Source organism: Maylandia zebra, linkage group LG1 (genome assembly GCF_041146795.1).
Source record: "Maylandia zebra isolate NMK-2024a linkage group LG1, Mzebra_GT3a, whole genome shotgun sequence".
In the NCBI taxonomy this organism is placed as follows: domain Eukaryota; kingdom Metazoa; phylum Chordata; class Actinopteri; order Cichliformes; family Cichlidae; genus Maylandia; species Maylandia zebra.
In genome coordinates, this window is record NC_135167.1 from 6,258,572 (window position 1) to 6,278,303 (window position 19,732).

At 39.8% G+C, this 19,732-nt stretch overlaps 1 protein-coding gene across 1 annotated transcript; it reads right to left on the reverse strand.

Moving 5' to 3' along the window:
• Window positions 1-49: 49 nt before the first annotated feature.
• On the reverse strand, window positions 50-17,224 carry slc7a10a (solute carrier family 7 member 10a). Its single transcript, XM_004539796.4, has 11 exons — window positions 17,093-17,224; window positions 12,514-12,718; window positions 10,811-10,962; window positions 5,049-5,174; window positions 4,709-4,862; window positions 4,497-4,620; window positions 3,412-3,515; window positions 3,189-3,285; window positions 2,942-3,091; window positions 1,827-2,004; window positions 50-1,728 (listed from the first exon to the last, which is right to left on the reverse strand). Exons 1-11 carry the CDS (start codon window positions 17,196-17,198, stop codon window positions 1,631-1,633), a joined length of 1,494 nt encoding a protein of 497 aa, XP_004539853.1. The 5' UTR covers window positions 17,199-17,224; the 3' UTR covers window positions 50-1,630.
• Between the last annotated feature and the right edge of the window lie 2,508 nt (window positions 17,225-19,732).

Sequence of the window (19,732 nt, forward strand, 5' to 3'; positions counted from 1 at the left end):
TGACCTGATGGTGCTAAAAAGGATCCCACAGAGGAGACGACACACCGAGTTTCTTTGAAGTCGCTATATTTAATGATCAATTACATTGTTATTAATTTACAACTTCTGTCTTTTACAAAACAAAGGTACACCCATTATACAGTATACAAATGTACCACAACATGTTTGAGGAATGTCATCTTTGTAGAAGCCCCTGGTGCGTTTTTAAAAGTTTATTTTTGTCACACAGTATTTACAGCTCTCAGAGCTAAAAGCACCGGGACATGGCAGGACAGACACGAGTCTCTTTTCATGGAGTTCCCAGCAGCTACGGGCTGAGAAAGAGACTGCACGTTCAATAAAGTTCAAAGCTGCTGGTTTACTTTTCATTTTAAAAGGCCAAAGGCCCCAACCTTCATTTGTTTGTTATATGTACAACATAAAAGAGATATTAAGAGAATACTCAAATACGATAAGGTAGCAACAACAACAACAATATCTCCTGGACCACAGTGAATGCAAAATTACTGAGGTTGCAAGTTTGACCAGGTCTGGGCCATAATACATCAACAATGTTGACTAATACAGGAAGTCCAAGAGGTCATGGGATACAAAAAGGATGTTAATCCAACTCTGTGATGTCAGCAGTGTCATGTTAAGTCAGCTGATCAGTGGATAAGCGATATTGAGTTAACGGTCATTGTAGTGGCTTTTGGGGAAGTGAGAGCTCAAGTAAACATCCACTGCCAGCCGTCTGTCAATCATTACAGATTCTGTTAGAGTTATGCAACAACACATTAGTGCTCAAATACTGTATCACAACAGGTCAAGAGTGTAATAACTGTTTTGGCTGGTCGAGCACCTTGAGAGGTTTCACAGTGGGAACCCAGAGATGAAATCACTGCTGAAGCAACAAAATCCTGCAAGAACCAGTCATGGTCTTGCCCGTCTTTTAAAAATAACTGGGAGAGATGAGTGTCTCTAATAAAAACATTAAGGCAGCAACAGCATCTCTCATGAGGGAAAAGTGATATAATCATAATTCTTTTTAAAAAGTCAGTGGAAAGAAAATAGAACAGCCAGATTCTGTAGCCAGGCAGAGATATAGACAGAACAAATTACTCATCCACAACAGATCAACAGTGAGCATCATGTGAGTAATTAGTAAAGCAAAGTGCAAAGTAGCAGCAGTTATAGAGAAGTATTGCTAAGTGCAGAAACTGCTTGCATATTTATCTTATTCCATATAAGACATTACACACTCCAAATACCCGCACAACCAACACACTATACACACGTCTATATTTCATAAGGCACATTAGCATGCTGGAAGCATCCTGGAAGTGAAGCAGAAAAAGACTTGGAACAGAATGGAGATTCTTTGAGTAAGAAGGGAAAGGATAAGGATCTGTATGAAAAATAAAACTTTGCATGCTGGTGATGACAATGGATGGACAGCAAAACCAAAAAGTTAAAAACACATGCACTGGGTAAAATGGGCTCCATGCCAGCCCAATCCAGTCCACACCTGTGCAAAAATATATGACACTTTCTCTTCGTGCTTCACTGACCAAACAAGAACACGTTTAAGACGAAAACGGGAAGTATTGACGTTGATGCAAAAGGGGAAGTCCTGGTTTGACTTCACTCCTCAGTCAGTAGCTTTGGCAGTGAGGGGCTCAGTTTCTGAGGGGTCATCCTGAGGAAACACCACATAACACACCTTCTGGCCCTTGTACGTGAGTTTTTCTGCAATACAAAAGACATCATGAGCAGTCAGACTCAGATGGAATTACTGCTGACATAAATAGTTAATATGTTCTGTACGCTGGAAAAAACCAACTCACCAACTAATCTATAGAGCCATTTGGGTTTCTCCTTCCACTGCACACCCACAAAGTATACAGGGACTCCAGTCAACATGATAACCATACCCAGGCCACAAACCACTGGTTCAGAGTACAGGCTGAAGCCCAGCAGCACAGCCCAGAAGATCAGGTAGCTGATCGGGATCAACAGGTTCACCTACACAGAACAAAAACACATTTGTACAAAAACCCTTGCCACTGTAAATATGTTGATTTATCTGCAATGAACATAATTATCTTTTTCCTTACCTTTTTTTTCTTTTTACATTTGTAAACCCATACTGTCTCTACATGTAGCATCCAAATATATAAACATGTACATATATTTGTCTGGGATATTATCAAAAACAAATTTTTGACATTTAATTTAATGCTTTAATGTATTGCAATGTAATACTTATTTGTTTGTTTTTACTTTTTATTTTAATTTTCAGCTTTTATTTGACAATAAAAGTAAAAACAGAGAGCGATTGGAGGGAATGGCATACAGGAGAATGAACGTAAACAGAAAACAGGAAATAGTGGATGTTATTTGTGCACTAACTAATGTCATGTAACTGCCATTTGTGACACCAGGGGGCGCCAAAACAATATGCATGCTAACTCATTGTTAAATGGCAAAATCTAGTGGTACACAAATCAGACTGCTGGGAGCTCTCAGTTTCCTATGCTAAATGCACAGATTACTGTGACACATTCATTGCAGACTACTTTATATACTACTATATGAAAATTAGCGTGTATGTCTACATCACCAGTCTATACATTACACTGTCTTCTTTGTTTTAAATGCATTAAAATTGACACACTGTTCAGAGCCTTTGAATAAAAGTTTTTAAAAATTATTGATTTGATGTAATGGGAAGCTTAATTTTATAATTGATTTGCCTTTGTTTAAAAAAAATCTAATTATTATAATTTAATTCAAAATTAAATACTTTTATTTGAATCTGTCAGCTTTTTAAGCTTATTTCAAATTTCTATTTTTTTCTTTCTGCCTTACATAATTTTAATATTTTCATTTTTTAAATTCCTCACTATAATCTGCTTTTATTGTGGTTAAGTTATACCTCCAGATAAAACAAGTGCCATACCTTTATAGGTCTAGCCAGGTTGGGCCTTTTCTTGCGGAGGTAGAGAAGGCCGGCAATGGTTACCCCATAGGACAAATAGTTGATAAAGGACACATAGTTGATCAGGTTGTGTGTCTCCCCAATACACAGGATGACAACTGTGGCAAAGCACTGTAGGACAGAACAGGTTCAAACAAGAGAAAATTAAAGCACTGAATCTCTGTTTTGAAGCTACACAGCTGGATAAACCTGTTAGTGTGAAACGTACACAGAGCAGCAGGGCAGGAATTGGTGTGCAGTTTTTTAGGTGGATCATTGCCAGCAGATAAGGAAGGTGACCCTCTCTGGCGCCAGAGAAACACAATCTACCGAGAGACATATTTACACATGTTATACACGTTATTTTGTGGAAACAGCGGGCATCAGTAAAAATAAGTAAAAATTAGGGTTTGGTGTGTTGTACAATGCAAGACAAAGCGTTTGTGCTGTACCTGGAGGAGGTAAACAAATATCCATTAATTCCTCCAAAGGTGGACAAAGCTACAGAGATTGGCATCACCCAGGAAAACATTCCCAGCAGTTTCTCCCCAAATGTCTGAAAAAACACAAAACGTGATTGTCCAGATGACCGACATGTTGACTAAATTAATTATTTATTAATTCATCAGTCCCCTCGATTACTGCACTAATTGATTGATTCACTGAAAGATTAAATAGCCTTTTTAACAGCCTGCCTGCATACCACTATAAGACTATGGTTATATATGCATGTAGGTACGATGTAGGTACGAGATATAATTTTTTACAGTATATTTTCAATGTTTTTCAGGCGTGAACTCAAGATCGAGAAATAACAGTCTCGATCCTTGGTATGTCATTGAAATCCAATGACTTGTAATAACAACCGATGAAAAAACAACAACTTTCAGTTGCTCCCTCTCTACAAGGGGCTCCACAACAGGTGGCTCCACATGTTTGATTTGGCAGACGTTTATGCTGGATGCAATTCCTGATGCAATCCCAAAGGGGTTAATGTCTCAGGCTGGAATTAAACCAGCAACCTGCTACTTGCCAAACTAAAATAACCATTAATGATGCAAAATAAAACTGCGTGCGTAAGCAGTGACTGAAGTGACCGCTGCTCGACATGTGACAGGATTGCAAATACACAACTGGAGCCTGGAATGTCTGTTGACTTTAGCAGTATATGAGCTGAAACAGGTTTGAATATACAGCCTGAATTCCAAAAATGAGGCCACTGTGTGCACTGTAAACAAAAGTAGTTTTATGATTTGCAAATCTAATAAAACAACATTTTCACAGTAGAACATAGAAAACGACTCAAATGTTCAAACTGAGAAAATGTCCCATTTTAAGAAAAATACTGGCTCATTTTTAGTTTGTTGGGAGCCACCCGTCCTAAAACCCGTTGCTATGTTTTCTATGTGCTGCTTTGAATAAAATATGGATTCATGAGTTCAGTTATTGCATTCTGTTTTACATTTTCCACAGTGTCTCAGCTTTTTCAGAACTGGGTTTGTAAAATATCCAGTCATGGCGCTGGAGAGCTGCTCACCACTGCCACAGCATTAGAGCTGAGGAGCTCCTCTGGGGTCATGGAGGAGAAGTAGGCAATGTTGGTCATAGTGTAGACAAGGGTCACCAGTGGGATGGAAATGTAGATGGCACGGGGCAGGTTCCTGATGACAGGAAAAATATTAATGATATGGGGCAGAACTTAAGAAAAACTTGTGGTGTGTCTGCTAGCTTTGCTTATGCATATCGTACTTGCGCGGCTCTACGACCTCCTCTGTGACGTAGTTGAGGAAATTCCAGCCGCTGTAGGCAAAGGAGGCCTGGAGGAAGGCCAGCGCTATCTGTCCCACTGAGGGGTCCTGACTGAATTCAAAGGCCGCACTGGGCTGCAGGGCATCGTAATGACCTGGATGAAAGATGAGAAATATAGAACGAGCAAATAAAAACCGTAAAATAATTGTTGGTTCATCACTAATCATTTTAATGCAATAAAACCAGAGAGCAGATGAAACATGTCCAAAGCACAGAAATTACTGTTACCAATTACTGAAAAACATTTTTTATGCATGTGTGCACATGTCTGTGTGTTTACCTCTACAAATTTGGACAAGTCCTACTATTATAATGAGAACTAGCGCGAGAAGTTTTCCTATAGTGAAAATGTCCTGGATCCTTGTCGCCCAACGCACACTGGAGCAGTTCACCCAGGTCAGGAATACTGCACATATACACACAAACACACACAGCAGAAAAATCATTAAAGTTTTACGTAAAAAAAAGTTAAAGGTTTATTCACAGGTATTTGTGTATTTCATGCAAAGCATCACGTCAACAACACATTTAAATTTGCAAATTACTCTCTCTCAATCCCTACTTTCTATTTCCTGCTTGTGTAAACTGCACATGTGTGGCCCTGCTCTCCTCTAGGCTGCTGACCTTGACATTATCACTAAGTTTTGAGGGTATTTTTGTGAAAGCCAACATAGTATCGAATGGCCCAATTCCAAGAGAGCCAAATCAGCCAAGCACAAATGTCTCTCAGTTGCGCTTACAAGCAAAAGAAAGAAAACGGAGACCTACAAATACGTCAAACAATACTGTTATTGTTCCTCTAAACTCCTAGGCTACTCAGGGACTAGGTATTTTCTGTCTTCTTTTTTGTGCTGTTCTGAAAGTACTTCAAGTGCTCTACTGAGAAGAAAGGCGCTATGTAAGTACCAGTCCATTTGTCCTGCGGGTGCAGATCAGATGCACGAGCTACACCTGCACAGTGTGCTCATTCTTTTACTCTGGCATCCTCGTCTTCCAGGCTCTTTCCTTCATTCTTCCAAATACTCTTTAGATTTGTTTTGCTCTCCGAATTCAATCCCACCTCTCCTTACATACTTAACACTACTGGCTCAACAAATTCATTATCTTCCAAATGACAAAGATCCTTGTTTGATTAAATCCCCATTTTCTTAGTTAGTTCTTGTGTTGTCTCTAATTTCATGTCACACTCTTTGAGCCAGGCTATAACATGCTTATGACTTCCAAACATTTCTGATACTTTAAAGTCGTTTGCCCAGAGCTATGCACAACATAAATAATAGTGACATCCAAATAAATCACATAAAAATATTAGTGATGGGTTTATTGGGTGGAAATCAGTGATAACTTTACAAGCAGGATGAGAGTTGTCAGGCAGGAAAAGCTTCCCAGCCAGGGTATGTCCACTTTTTTGTCAACTCCAGTTATCTTCACAGCGTCTCTATAGTCCACTTATCTGTTGCTTGTGTTTCACATGCCCTCAGAATTGCAGGTGTCTTAAAATGAGAACATGGAGATTAGGAAACAGTTGAGCCCTCGGGGTGTATTAAAGGAAGATAATCTAGTTATTCATTCATTTCATTCTTTTTTTTTTTTGGGACCTATTCTTTTTTTGGCTCATATTTCACCTTCTCTCTTCTGACACTTCTTTCCTTCTCTCTTTTACCCACTAACACCCACTCTAGTGACCTAGCAGTGACCATGTCATCCATCACTAGGGCTAGAGTTTTCCTCCCACCACAGAAATCTGAACAAGCTGCTTCCGCTGGCAGAGGCACAGACGTATATACACACACGTGTGAATTTTTGGCAAGAGGTTTTGGAGGCACCGGGCAGAGCTTTCTCTCCCCTACAACACTGCTGTGTTTTATAGTCAATTACCCTTGGAGTGTTACATGAATTTCCGTTTCTGTGTTCCTGCATGAACCCCCACTACGACCTCCCCCAACTTTCCTCTATTCTAACCCTGACAGGAAGGAGGTGCCAGTGGCTTTGAATGTGACAGTGCAGGTAAATCTGTGTCCTGCTGTCACTGCTTCTATTGAAGGCTGCCTCAGCTCTAGAATACTAACTAATTACCACTTTAAGTCTTAATGGATTCTGACCCCAACTCACTGCAGATTTATCAGCAGGCTTTAACCTCAGGAACGCCTCCTCCTGGTCCAGGATCTGGACTCAGGAGTCACCACACTGGCAAAAACTCCCCAGTCCTGTCTATACATCACAAAATATCTGATAACAAAATCTTCAACGAGGAGACCTATGAGATCTAAAAAAGGATGCTGAAAGTTACAGATAGAGAGGAAAGAATGTAATTACATATGTTATATGGAGGAGATTAAATGGGCTTTGAGGAAAAATTCTAAATGAATAATGAATAGGGGCAAAACAATTCTGAAACCAAGAACAAAATGACTATGCAAGCATCCACAATACCGTACCCCAATTCTTGTGCCATGGTACACTTGTGGAACTGTTGGCTTAATAGTTTTTCTAGCTATAAAACATTTGTGATTTTGTTTTCAGCTGGAGAATTAGCAACATAATAAAATTAAATCCAAAATTCCTCTAAGGCCATTACAGAGCTCTGTGTAAACATGACATTCTTCTTGGCGTTTGATGCCTACCATACACTGGAAGAATCATGTCATTTGTCCAACGTGTGACAGTTTTTCCATCCCCTACAACGATAGTGACATTTTGTTCTTCTGAGCCACTCTGGTTTGTTCTGTCTTTAGGGCAGCCGCTAGTCTGATGATTCACCATGAGCCCTCAATCGAATTTTAAATGAGTTTTGTGCAGCATTCAATAAAACATCCAGTGTGTTCAAGGGTTCAGAGGAAGCCTGAACTAAACTCGCTCAGCCACACTAAAATAGAATTTGTGCATGACGTTTTTATTCTGAGCTAACATACTTGTGTGCTTTCTTAATTTGTGTCTACGTTATGCTCATAGTTGTTCTGACTCTATGGGGGGCTCCATTTTCCAAATAATGAGAAAGAATTAATACACAGTTGATACACGAACGTTTAGAGCAGTAGTTCAGATTGTAGTACACATAGTAAAATAAATAGAAATGGTATTTCCACTTTTACTGAAAACAATTTTACAGTCTTCTTTTTTGAAATAAATTGAAGTCAATGATCTGAACCAGTGATGGAGACATAACGTGAAACTTCTCCCTACTGTACCAACACAATAATGGACTAACACAGACTTCTTGCTGGAATATTCTCTTGGCCTTTGAAATAAAAACATCACATTTATAGTGACTGTTTTGTGGGATTGAGTATAAAATTAATGATGATGGCTCCATAAGACAAGTTACAGTGTTTTACAATTTAAAGAAATATTTAAAGAATACGGGGCGATCGTGGCTCAAGAGTTGGGCGTTCGTCTTGTAATCGGAAGGTTGCCGGTTCGAGCCCCGGCTCTGACAGTCTCGGTCGTTGTGTCCTTGGGCAAGACACTTCACCCGTTGCCTACTGGTGATGGTCAGAGGGTCCGGTGGCGCCAGTGTCCAGCAGCCTCCCCTCTGTCAGTGCGCCCCAGGGCGGCTGTGGCTACACTGTAGCTTGCCATTACCAGTGTGCGAATGGGTGGATGATTGTGTATAGTGTAAAGCGCTTTGGGGTCCTTAGGATCAAGTAAAGCGCTATGCAAATACTGACCATAAAGAATATAAAACAGTGTTGACTGCTGGAAAATGAATTTTTCTTTCTTTTTAGTGAAACTGATCAGCAGATGACAAACTAAACTGCAGGATAAATGAGCGTGCATGGCTGTGCTGCTGTGGGCTGTCGAGTGTGCCTATTCTTAGAAGAACACAGCCAGCTTACAACTGGACCTGTCTGGTTTTCACCAACACACGCACGCCTGGGTCACCCTGTGACTCTTGAGCAGTATGCTCAGCAGGAGAGGAAGGAGGGGGGAAACATAACTAGGCTGACTCGCATTCATAAACCCTCAACTAAGAAAAGTTCAGTGAACTTAAGAGCACCCTCACGAAGACTCAGCACAGCAAGAAAATATAACACATTAATTCTGGTGCTGGAAAGTGATGAAATATTTACTTTATCCTTCACAGGTAACTTGAACTTTTTCTTTTCTTATCCCTTCCTATCGACTACCTGTGTTGCCAATTGCCTGATATGATGCTGCTCATTTACATGCACCTGTCTTTGGTTTTTAAGGTGGATGGAACTACAATGAAAGGGCTTCAACTGTACATAGATGATTCTTTTAGGGTTCAGAATAATATGTTTTCCATCTGTCATCAGACGTCTGACACTTTTTCTCCTCACAGACTGATTGAGTTTCATAAGATATGAAGCTTGCATAACTGCTGATCACAGACGGGTGACTACAATCTTTCTGTGACTTTAAGTCTCAAGTGTGATGCCATAGACCAGATTGGAGGACAGGGGTCGAACCAGCTAGCCAATAGAAACATCAAACATCTGACTCGAATGTCTGGCTGGCCAATGGGGACTTCCATCATTATTGATGTGAAAGGTATTCTGCGCTTTTCCTATTTCCATGGTGCCCTGTGACAGTAACAATGCACAATAGTGTAGACACACCCTCTCATTAGCAGCGTCCACAAAGACTGGCACCATTATGTATTCTGACACTGATACTGAGACACACGCGCACACACACACACACACACACACACACACACACACACACACACACACACACACACACACACACAAACTCATACCACACTCTAGAATACAACACAAAAACCCACTCGCACAGTGTCCCTTGCCCAAAGTAGGCAGCAGTTGTAGGATTCTGTTGCCATAAATAGTAGAGGGTACTCAGCAAATGCTAAGCCTGACGTGCGCACACACCCACATACGAAGCCAACCATCCCACTCCCCGTCTATCCCGTTTCCCCTTCTCCATCCGGTTCTGACAGGACCAAACTGGCTGGTTTGTGGATCGGATACATGCAAGGTCTGCTTGGGCCACTGGCTATTTAAATACAGATACCCCAACTGATCAGATTAGAGGCTGGAGATAGAGCATAACATTTCTTGTGGAATTATCAAATGACAATGACAGCCCTGAGCACACTGAAGTGTCACAGAATCACATTTCTTTAAGCCACCGCAGGAAATGGATTTGATTTGGTTTGATTAGTCTGGTTTACTTTGGTAAATGCACAAACTTGCCTAAGATGGAAGTACCTTTTTCCTTGTTATTATTTGTCTTCCAAACAGTCATTTATAGGAACATCGTATATAGGAGCAACAGTATTTTGGAAATATATGTACAAGTGCAAGTTAAAATAGATATTTTTCTTTAAGATCAGTTGCTTTTTATGTTGCTTTGGAAGCAGATGCTTGGTCTGATGTTTACCTCACTGGGAGTCACTCTGGCTCATTCAGTCAGATGACTTGCATGTTGAAGACAACAGCAGGTCTGAAGTGTGATACTGTGAACTAGTTTGTCATGATGACACAGGCATAGGCCACACACATGCAGTCACGCAGAAGAGCAACAAATCTGTCAACCACTCATCTGTTTATTCCATGCCACCTGAAAAATCTGGCCAGCAACCAATCAGCTTGCCACTATGGAAATGCTAAGGAAAGCATTTATCCATTATTAATCATTAATCATAAATGGACAGTCAAAATTCAGGCTTATCAGAGTTGAAGTAAACTCAGAAAATGTTGCGTTCCTGAGGTGGAATGTTAAGCACTCCCAGTTCCCATGGTGTATTGCAAGCTGTATGAATGTCAAAGCTATTTTGCTCTCAAAAACCTGAGGGCAACAACTGTATTCTTAAATACATAATTAGCAATTTTACAGCAAGTTGTTACTGCACTGGATGCTTCAGTTTGTTTGGAATCAAGAACCATGTGCTTAGCATTAGCAACAATGTTTACCCTGGCAGGACAGTTCTAAAAACTGTTCAGTGGAAAATCAAAGAGAGATAAGACGTAAAGGACAACACTAAACTAGAATAAACATTTACTTAAACTATCATGGAATAGATAAATAGAGTTTCTAAGGCTGCTGGTGACTCACAGACACAAATTGTTGCGAGAAGTTTGGTGGCGATGAACGGAGGAAAACAGTGCTGAAAGGCCGGCTGCAAGACGTAATTGGAGAAGGTGAGCGCAATGACGGCCAACGTGGTTGGGTACATGATGAGGACAGCGCTCCATAACAACAGGAATCTAAAGGATGAAGAGACAGAACGGGATTTCAATTTAGAATAAAGTTCAGTGTAATAACTTGAGACTAAGTGGAGAGGGGGGGGGCTGTCACTTGTGGGCAGTTATTTTGACAAGGAAGGGACTTTCACTGCTCTTATAACATTATTCCATATTCAATAAACTGTATAAAAAATAGACATAGCTGCCATGATGTCATATTGGTGATGCTTTTTAAACAACTTGAGCTGAGCATTTGCACCCAACTCACTGGTGAACAGCTGGTGATTGATTTGTTACCCAGTGATGGTACCCTGGATAATCCTCCTTGCTGACTGTAAAAAAAAACATTAAAAAAATAACTTATTGTTTAATTATGACCTGAAACCAGAAACTAGACCCAGAAAGTGATCAGGAAACGGTTTACTCTGGCACAGAACAAGACAGTTGAAGACCATTAAGTCTTTCTGCAACCACAGAGGTTGCAAAAAGGTTGGTGGTTTCACTTTTCAGACCTGGATGTTAGGTCAGTCTTTTATACTGTCTTTGATTCCATCCCAGCTTTACAGTCACACCTATACTTAAACCTGTCAGCAAAACAACATCACTGTAGAAGTTGGGTCTTTACTTAACCTCCTACGACCTGGCGCCCACATATGTGGGCATCACATTTTGGGTTGTCTAGACCACAACACTAAATTTTGCTCTAGCACATTAGCAGGAGCTTCAGCGTTCCATCTGTAGCTGCAGAGGATGTGCTCAGGCAAACACTCAGTGTTTGACACTCGTTTTTTGACAGCATTTAAAGCAGATTTTACAACCACTGTTGTAACTTAGAAAAAAAAGGATGTACTTGCATGCATAAAGCACTTACTAAATGCAAGCCATACTTGGTTATCATCAAGGAAGCATTGACCTGATGATTTTATTAAATTAAAAACGTCAGAGGACCAAAGCCATTAAGCACATACTTTGGACATGTAAGGCTTTGGGGGAGTTTTTTTCAAACTCAAGTAACTCCAGAATTTTACTATTGGTGCGTTGGAAGTTGAAAACATAATGAAAACTTTAATTCCACCTCCAGAGTGAGTGCTTTTTGTTGCTTGTTCCCTTCTTATTCTTTCTGTGTTGGTATTCAACTGTAATTCAAAAACTCCTACACTAGTTCTTACTTTCTGCTGTTTTTAACATTTTTGAGTCGTTTGCTGCTGCTCCTGTGTTTAATCCTTTGTGGTACTTGCTTCATTCATAGTTGCAAAATAACCGAACAGAGAAAGTCAGACTGAACTACTTTCACAGAAATGCTTCTGAAGGCTGGCACAGTATATAACAAGTTTGACCTTCTCAGACTTAGAATGCCGCTCTATGATCAGCTGACACACCACATGACCTCTGAAAGTCATAAGACGCTCACAGATGATTGGTTCAAAGCCAACACGCCCATTGGACTGTTGCAATATAATTCATATGAGGAAAAATAATTCAGGGGGAAAGACGCAACAAGCTGCTACTGCAGTTTAGGAACATCTGTATTTTAAAAAATGCATCTAGAAAAATGACAACGACAGTACTTACCCTACTAGGCCCCCAAAGATTTCTGTCACATATGAATAGTCACCTCCAGACTTTGGGATGGTGACACCCAATTCAGCGTAGCACATGGACCCAAGGGTGCAGATGCCCCCTCCACAAACCCACACGATGAGTGACAGTCCCACTGAACCTGCATGCTCCAACACTCCTTTAGGTGAGATGAAAATCCCAGAGCCAATGATGTTCCCTTAGGAGAAAATATTACAGTGATTATTTATACATAAATATTCATCAAAGACTTCTTTTTGTGTGTAACACAAGATTTGCTTTTATTGGTTTGTGCTCCCAAAGCTGTCACACTTCAATTTAAAACTCCAGACATTTAGAACAAATGGCATTTACCATTTATCTGTAGTTTGGTGATGATTTGGTCAGATGTTTATACATTCAGGTAAAAAGAAAAGTAACAGAATAAAGAACACAAAGTAGAATCAAAGCGATTCCAAAAGTCTTATTAAAACTTTGGCTTGAAGGTCACAATACTCTAACAGTAGCTCTCCAAGCTATTTTTGCTAAAGTTGGACAACACACATCTGTAGTTAAAGAGAAGGAGAAAGTGAAGAGGAAAGACTAGCACAGCCATGATGGGAAGTAAAGAAAAAACTCTTTTCTTTCTGCAGTAAGGCATGTGACTATTGCTTTCACTTAGTGATTAATGTAGCTATATATAGTAATGCTTTGACATATGACTGCATGGTATGCACAGCCTAATCTCAGTGATTTAAAGCTGCTGTTTGTACAGTGTTCTGCCACAGTGGCTACAGGCATTCTTCTATTTTTCAGCCATCCATTTTCTTAACTGTTGATCCAGTTCAGGGTTGTGTAGAGGATGGAGCCTATCCTGCACAACTCCCCGGAGGAAGCAGCACTCCTCAAAGGTAGTAGTGTCCTGCAGAAGAACAATGTACCCCACCACAATGCAGAAACTGTTTAGGGATGGCCCAAGGAACAGCCAGGCCTCTAATTTCAAGATCCCACTCAGATGAAAATCTGTAGGATGAACAAAATCTGATTCATGGATCCATGGAACCAAGTGGACCCAACAGATCTGATGCTAACATTTCAGTGTTAAACATCACTGAACATGCAAAAGGTGTTCTGTCTATGCCCTGATTGTTCAGATCTTTCAGCAGAACATGAGAGACCAACACAATATCGGTAGGATATTTTAATACTGGTGATAATACAGGTGAAACCATCCATAAAGCTGCAATTTCATTTATACAAATAACTAGTATATTTAATAAGATAATAAAGTAATTTAGTCCAGGCTCATTAAAATGTGACTCATTAAAAATCAGGCTCAGCTGACTCCCTAACAAGAACAAATAAAGGTTCTCTGACAGCTTGGTTGGCTCAGGCACATACTAATAAGCAAGTTCAGACTCAGTCTGACATTTACATGCCCTCACCCCTACCAAAAAAACGACAAAACAAAAGCTAGCACACATAACAAAGTAACCAAACAGCAGCTGTCACAGCAAAACATTGTTTGTACTGTCCTTCAAGTCTTTGTCCTCTTTGGAAAAGTGTGAGAAGAATTGAGTCCTCACAATAAAATATGACCCTGTCAACTGTAAATCTTTTAGAAACTATTAAAACCCAGAGGCACACTATGGCCCCAAATGCTCCCTAATGATGCAGATCCAGCAATGAGATCTGAGGAACGCATTTTTCATTGTCTGATCTGATTGTGGAGGCCACTGTGAGATGCAGAGCTGTTACATAATGCAAGTGTTGTGTTTGTTATGTCATAAAGTTTGGCACTACAGCTGAAACTGTTAGTCACAGGCCTACTGACCCTCTCTGCATCATATCCCAGCACCATCTCTGAGAAATTTTCTCAAAATGACCTCACATTGCTCACCATTTTATACAAGCAAATACTCCAAATCTCCTGTGCAAAAGGGAAAATGAAGAATGTCTCATATTATGTGGGTTTTTTTGTAATGCTGCATGTATAATACCTTCTAACGGAGGGGAACTTGTACTACTACGATAAAGCGGTGAGCGATGATGAAGCTGGTGGCATGAAAATAGTGATTAATGTCACGACTAATAGCAAGTGAGCAATTGCAGAAAAGTATATTCAGTGTGGTTAGAGATTAATAATACAGGACATTTGATAGTTGTGGAGTATTGTCTAACTGTAAGTGTAACCAGTGGTAATCAGTAGCTACCTGAAGGCTTCCCTGCTGACAGCTTCAGCAGTCTATATTACTAGAACAAGGCATATGAAATGCAATGTGAGTAGGCTGTATCTGGTGGGTAGTAGCATGACTCAAGTTGCCTGTGTGTACTGGCTGTACAGGCTTTCCTCCATCTGTGCTTGTGGCAAGAGTTCAGCATTATGCTAAGCTGATCTGAGCGTTTATTTTAATCTTAAAATATTAATGTAGAAGAAAAATGAGCAGTCAATCGTCATATTACCTGAAGAAATCCAACACCAGTTTCTTAAATGATTACAGACCTGCCACATTAACATGTAATTATGAAAATCTTTGTGTGTGTGCAGTATGTAAACGCCTTCCCAATGTGATCAGCTTAAACGCTTACCAGCAAACATCCAGGATAAGCAGGGCTGCAGAGTATGCACTGTGTCTCCATCTCTTTTCCAGCCCGGAGCACTTACAGGCTTACCACTTACAATGCATTATCTTTGTGGACCACATTTCTGTGTTTTTGATAGGTTATGACACAACACTTGTTGATCAGCACCAGTCTGTAAAGAGCCTGTGATCAAATTTCAGAGAGATGCAAAAGGCTCTCTCATTACTGATCGTGGTGGAAAGTGGAAGAGTGGTGACTCTAGATTTCCTTAGACCAAAAATCCCACACTCTCTGAAATGGGATGACAGGGATGACTGGTTATGTCTTCTTATTTGTGTGAGTGTCCTTGCCTTATATGAGCAACATGAATCCAGAAAGTGTTTCTCAGTACCAGGAGAAACTAGAGCTCTGGGAGAAAGAAGCTCTAGCGGTCAGTTCCATACCCAGGTTTGAACCCAGGACACTCTTACACCCCTCTGTGATGCAGTGGTGATCTGCTGTGCTCACCTGCTAGTTTATTTTGAACTTGGCAAAGGACTTTACTTCATGCCAAATGACCACTTGAGTTGTTGCCCACCCGATGCACCACTCACTAGGCAGGCAGCGGAGCTCTTTTTCTCACACACTCATTCAGCTGCACTGCCAGATACAGGAAGTCTTTCACACCAAATACATTAAATCTTTATAATACTTTAATATTACTTCAACTCTGATAACAAAATAATTTCACAAATATGGACTAAATAAAGCATTATACTGAAGGAAAAAAAGTGAGTCAAACGCAAAATTTGCAGAAATAACATTAACTGCAATTACATCTCATTTCTATCAGAGCACATTAGATGTGAGCATGGCTATGAAGATGAACTGTTGAACTGAAAATATTTTTAAAAGGCAAACTATTAACTGGTTCCTTTGTAGCCTCTTGACTGTCGCAGAATTCCACCTTTCACTGAACTGCAAAAACCATTTGTCCCAGTGATAAACATTTCCCTTTTTATTTGTTGGTTAGTAATTTTTTTCCACTCATTAAGACTAATTTTTATATTTACCACAACAAATGTACAAAAATGAGGAACTGTTATTGAAGCCACTGATTGCCACTGCCAAAACCCTACCCTGCAACATGTGGTTCTGAAATACAATAAAATATTTTCGTGACAGGATTCATTGCAGATTGAATTGAACACTAGAATAGTGTAGAAGTCTATAAAAAGAGTATATGTTAAATTTACCGACCATTTCCTTATGTACACTTACTGTAAGGGATATGTAAAATGCAACATCAGATTTTGGAGGAAACTACAAACAGCACTGCAACTTCCTGTATTTTGACAGTTATCCAATTTTTGCAGATGCACGTGTAAAGTAAAATTCATTGTCTGCAGTATAAGCGTATTTTATGATGTAACTGGTATGATAAGGTTACTGAAATTAACGATATTAATGCCTTGGTTTAGTCAGTAGACTATCCGAGGACAATGCTACAATGGTAACAGTAAACTCTCCCACTGAAGCACGTGGGAGATGTGCCGGTTCTGCGTGTCTGTCAAGTTCAGCTTTAGATCATCCAGCCACGTATGCACGCTCATATTCAGACCACTCAGACTGATGCAACAGTTTCCACACAAAGCTCAGAACCCTGCATTCATACATCAGAGCGTGCGTGCGTAACGGCGACTTTCCAGCTATTCATTCTTAGAGTCAGACAGTCACGAACCACGTCTAAAAGAAAAGTCACATCTTAGTCTTTATAGTGTCCGTACAGCAAATATAATACGTAGAATAAAAGAACGGACTAGAATAAAAGCTCATACGTACAGTGAGTGACTCACACTGTGTGTAATTATACTCTAACCTTGACAGAGAAAGAGTAACTGTACATCAGCCACGTTATAAGCTTTCCGTTCGGTCACGTTTCCTCGTCAGTTTTTTCCTTGTCGCAGAATTCATCACTTCGAAACACTCTCCGTGAGTTGAGCACGTATAACAAAAGCTGTCACACACTCACCGATGATAATAGCGCAAGCGCTCAGAAGTCCAATTTCTTTTTTCAGGGTGACTCTGTCGCTATTGGAGGAGTCTTCATTCTTCTTTCTTTTCTTTTTGTCCTCCATCTCCTCCGCCTTGCAAATGGGCTTCCTGGTAGCCTCGGTCCGGTCCAGATGCTTCCGACTGAACCAAGCTCCGCTTTACGGGCTGCCCTTATAACATCCCACAGATGAAGCAGGAAATGCGCATGCGTACAATGCGATCCACCTCTCAAACCCCAACCTTGACTCAGGTAAGTGAGTGCTGGCGTAGGCAATAGGGAACCAGTCCACTTTAAATAAAATTGTTCGATGAATGTGTTTGTAGAATATTGTGGTTAGATTTGTGAATCTGGACAAGCACATACTTTACTTTTTTCTTTACATATATTTTGCTTCGAAGGGGTCAAATATTTTAGTTTCGCAATAGTTCTCCAGGCTTTCTGGAAGTCTTTAAAAAAACAAAACAAAAAGTTTTGTTGGACATTTTTTGACTAGTCTTGAGACTGAAGAAGTCGCTTGGATGAGTGAAAACGCTACGTCCAGATGAACAAAATCAACTTTTTGGGATTTCCCTACCTCGATGATTGAGCATGAATCAAAACAATGGTCCCCAAACATATGCAGTAAATGCAGTAAAAATCAACCTGGATAGAAAAGCATATAGTTGAGCACTATCTGTCATTAATGACATTCCTATATGCGATCATCTTGACAGAGAACTGAACAAAAGGCAGCCAACATCCAAGGAAGAGCTCTGGAATGTCCTTCAAGAAGCCCGGAGATCTATTCCTGAAGATTATTGAAAGAAATGACAAGAACACTTTCACAGGGAGCTCAGGCTCTATTGAAAAATAAAGGTGATCATATCAAACATGGACCTTTAAGCTCATTAATATTCCACAAACTATTTTTTCCCAATAAATTTGTTATTATATTATTGTTAGTATGTTTATTGAAATATATAAAGAAATGGTTTAGCACTTTTGTGCTAGACTGTACTCATGAGGTGAATACTTTAAATGAAAGCCTGTCCTACTTTGGTAAAAATAGTCCAGTGCAAGCAACCTTATTAGTCCCATCAGAGTCAATTAGGTGAAATCCCTTTCCCTACAGACTATTGTAATTTGATCCTCTGCTCATTCCCTTTGTGTATAGAAAGGTCACCACATATCACATCAGTCAGTAGGTATTGAACTTTAGAATATCCCTGATCAAACACTAGCTATTGAGATTAGATTATTTGACATTTTGCTTTCTTCATGCCCTGTGGTACAACGCTAACTTACACACGTGTTGTGTACTAAAATCAGCAATTAACATTAAAAAATGTAAAGACTTTTACTGGCAAAAGTCCAAACACAGAAAAAAAAATTAAGAAAGGGAACACAAAGCAGAAATCCAGAGCAAACAGAATGACAGGACACATGGAAGGCAACAAGAGGAGCTCACAATAGGCAAGAGGATATATGGAAAACAAGGCACAGGCACAATGGAGCAATAGACCACAAGTGAAAAACGATGAAGACAGAGTAGACAATCAAAAAGGAGGGAAGGCAGGCAGGGGAAACAAACAAGGAAGAAAGAAATGCATCAAATCACAGAAGATACACAATGAAAAGTAATTCCAAAAAAAGAAAAGAAAATTAAAAGGCAATGCTTGTGACAGCAGAAAAATCAAAACTCAGTAACGTCACGTCATCATCTGGGTCGTGGGGTTAAGAAATCCATCTTCAGTCAGACTGTGAATTTAGCATTGGTGTAAATCACATTTTTTGGTTAGGATTTCACCCAAATCATTTTTTAAGGTTAACTTGAAAGACCATACAAGGCTCATTCTAGTGGTTCACATCTGCAGAATTAGTGCTTACAGCTGTTATATGCAAAGGAAATAAAAGTCCTTACCCAAACAGATGTTTTTGGTGATTGGGTGACTGGATTCCTTCTTAGATCTTCCTCACTCTCTTCCTAATTACACTAAAAAGAAGACTTTCTACTCATGTGACCTCAAGCATTACTGATACCTGCTATAAATGTTATTAATGTACACATATGTACAAGAGCATCCAAATCCAGGGGATAGTGCATGTGCTATACTTACTTTAAGGCACTTTCTCATTCACCTGTTCACACTCACACACACACATACACACACACACACACATACACACACACACTCCTGAATTTGTGACTGTCATGTACAGTGTGGCTTGCATTCAGACACAATTTGGGTTTTAGTGTTTTGCTCCACGACAATCGGGGCGAGTGATTAAGCAGCTCTGTCCCTTGAGTGTTTCCATCTGAGTTTCTATGTTTCACATTTCTAAGGACTCTTTACTTGTGTATTGTCCCCGGTTTGTATGTTTGGATCACACCAATAAAGTCATTAACTTGTAAAAACTTGATTTAATCTTTAAAATTAAATAAAATGTAATTTATTTGATACATTTTGTGTCATTGTCACTTTTAGATTATTGGAAACCCATTATTAGGTGACCTCTGATGTGTTGGCAAAGAACATGCCATATCATACTAAGTCTTGTTAAATGTTGAAGTATTATTATTGGCACTTAATATACTTTGATAAAAATGTATTAGTTTGACACGTTGCTTGGCTTGAC

Bases quoted from the DNA above. Each gene is read 5' to 3' on its own strand.
- slc7a10a (XM_004539796.4), bottom strand. From the start codon at position 17,198: ATGGAGGACAAAAAGAAAAGAAAGAAGAATGAAGACTCCTCCAATAGC. The intron at 3,286-3,411 runs GTACAGCACAAA...GTCTCTCGGTAG, and splicing joins TATTTGTTTACCTCCTCCAG to ATTGTGTTTCTCTGGCGCCA. The intron at 3,092-3,188 runs GTACGTTTCACA...TCTGTCCTACAG, and splicing joins TTCCTGCCCTGCTGCTCTGT to TGCTTTGCCACAGTTGTCAT.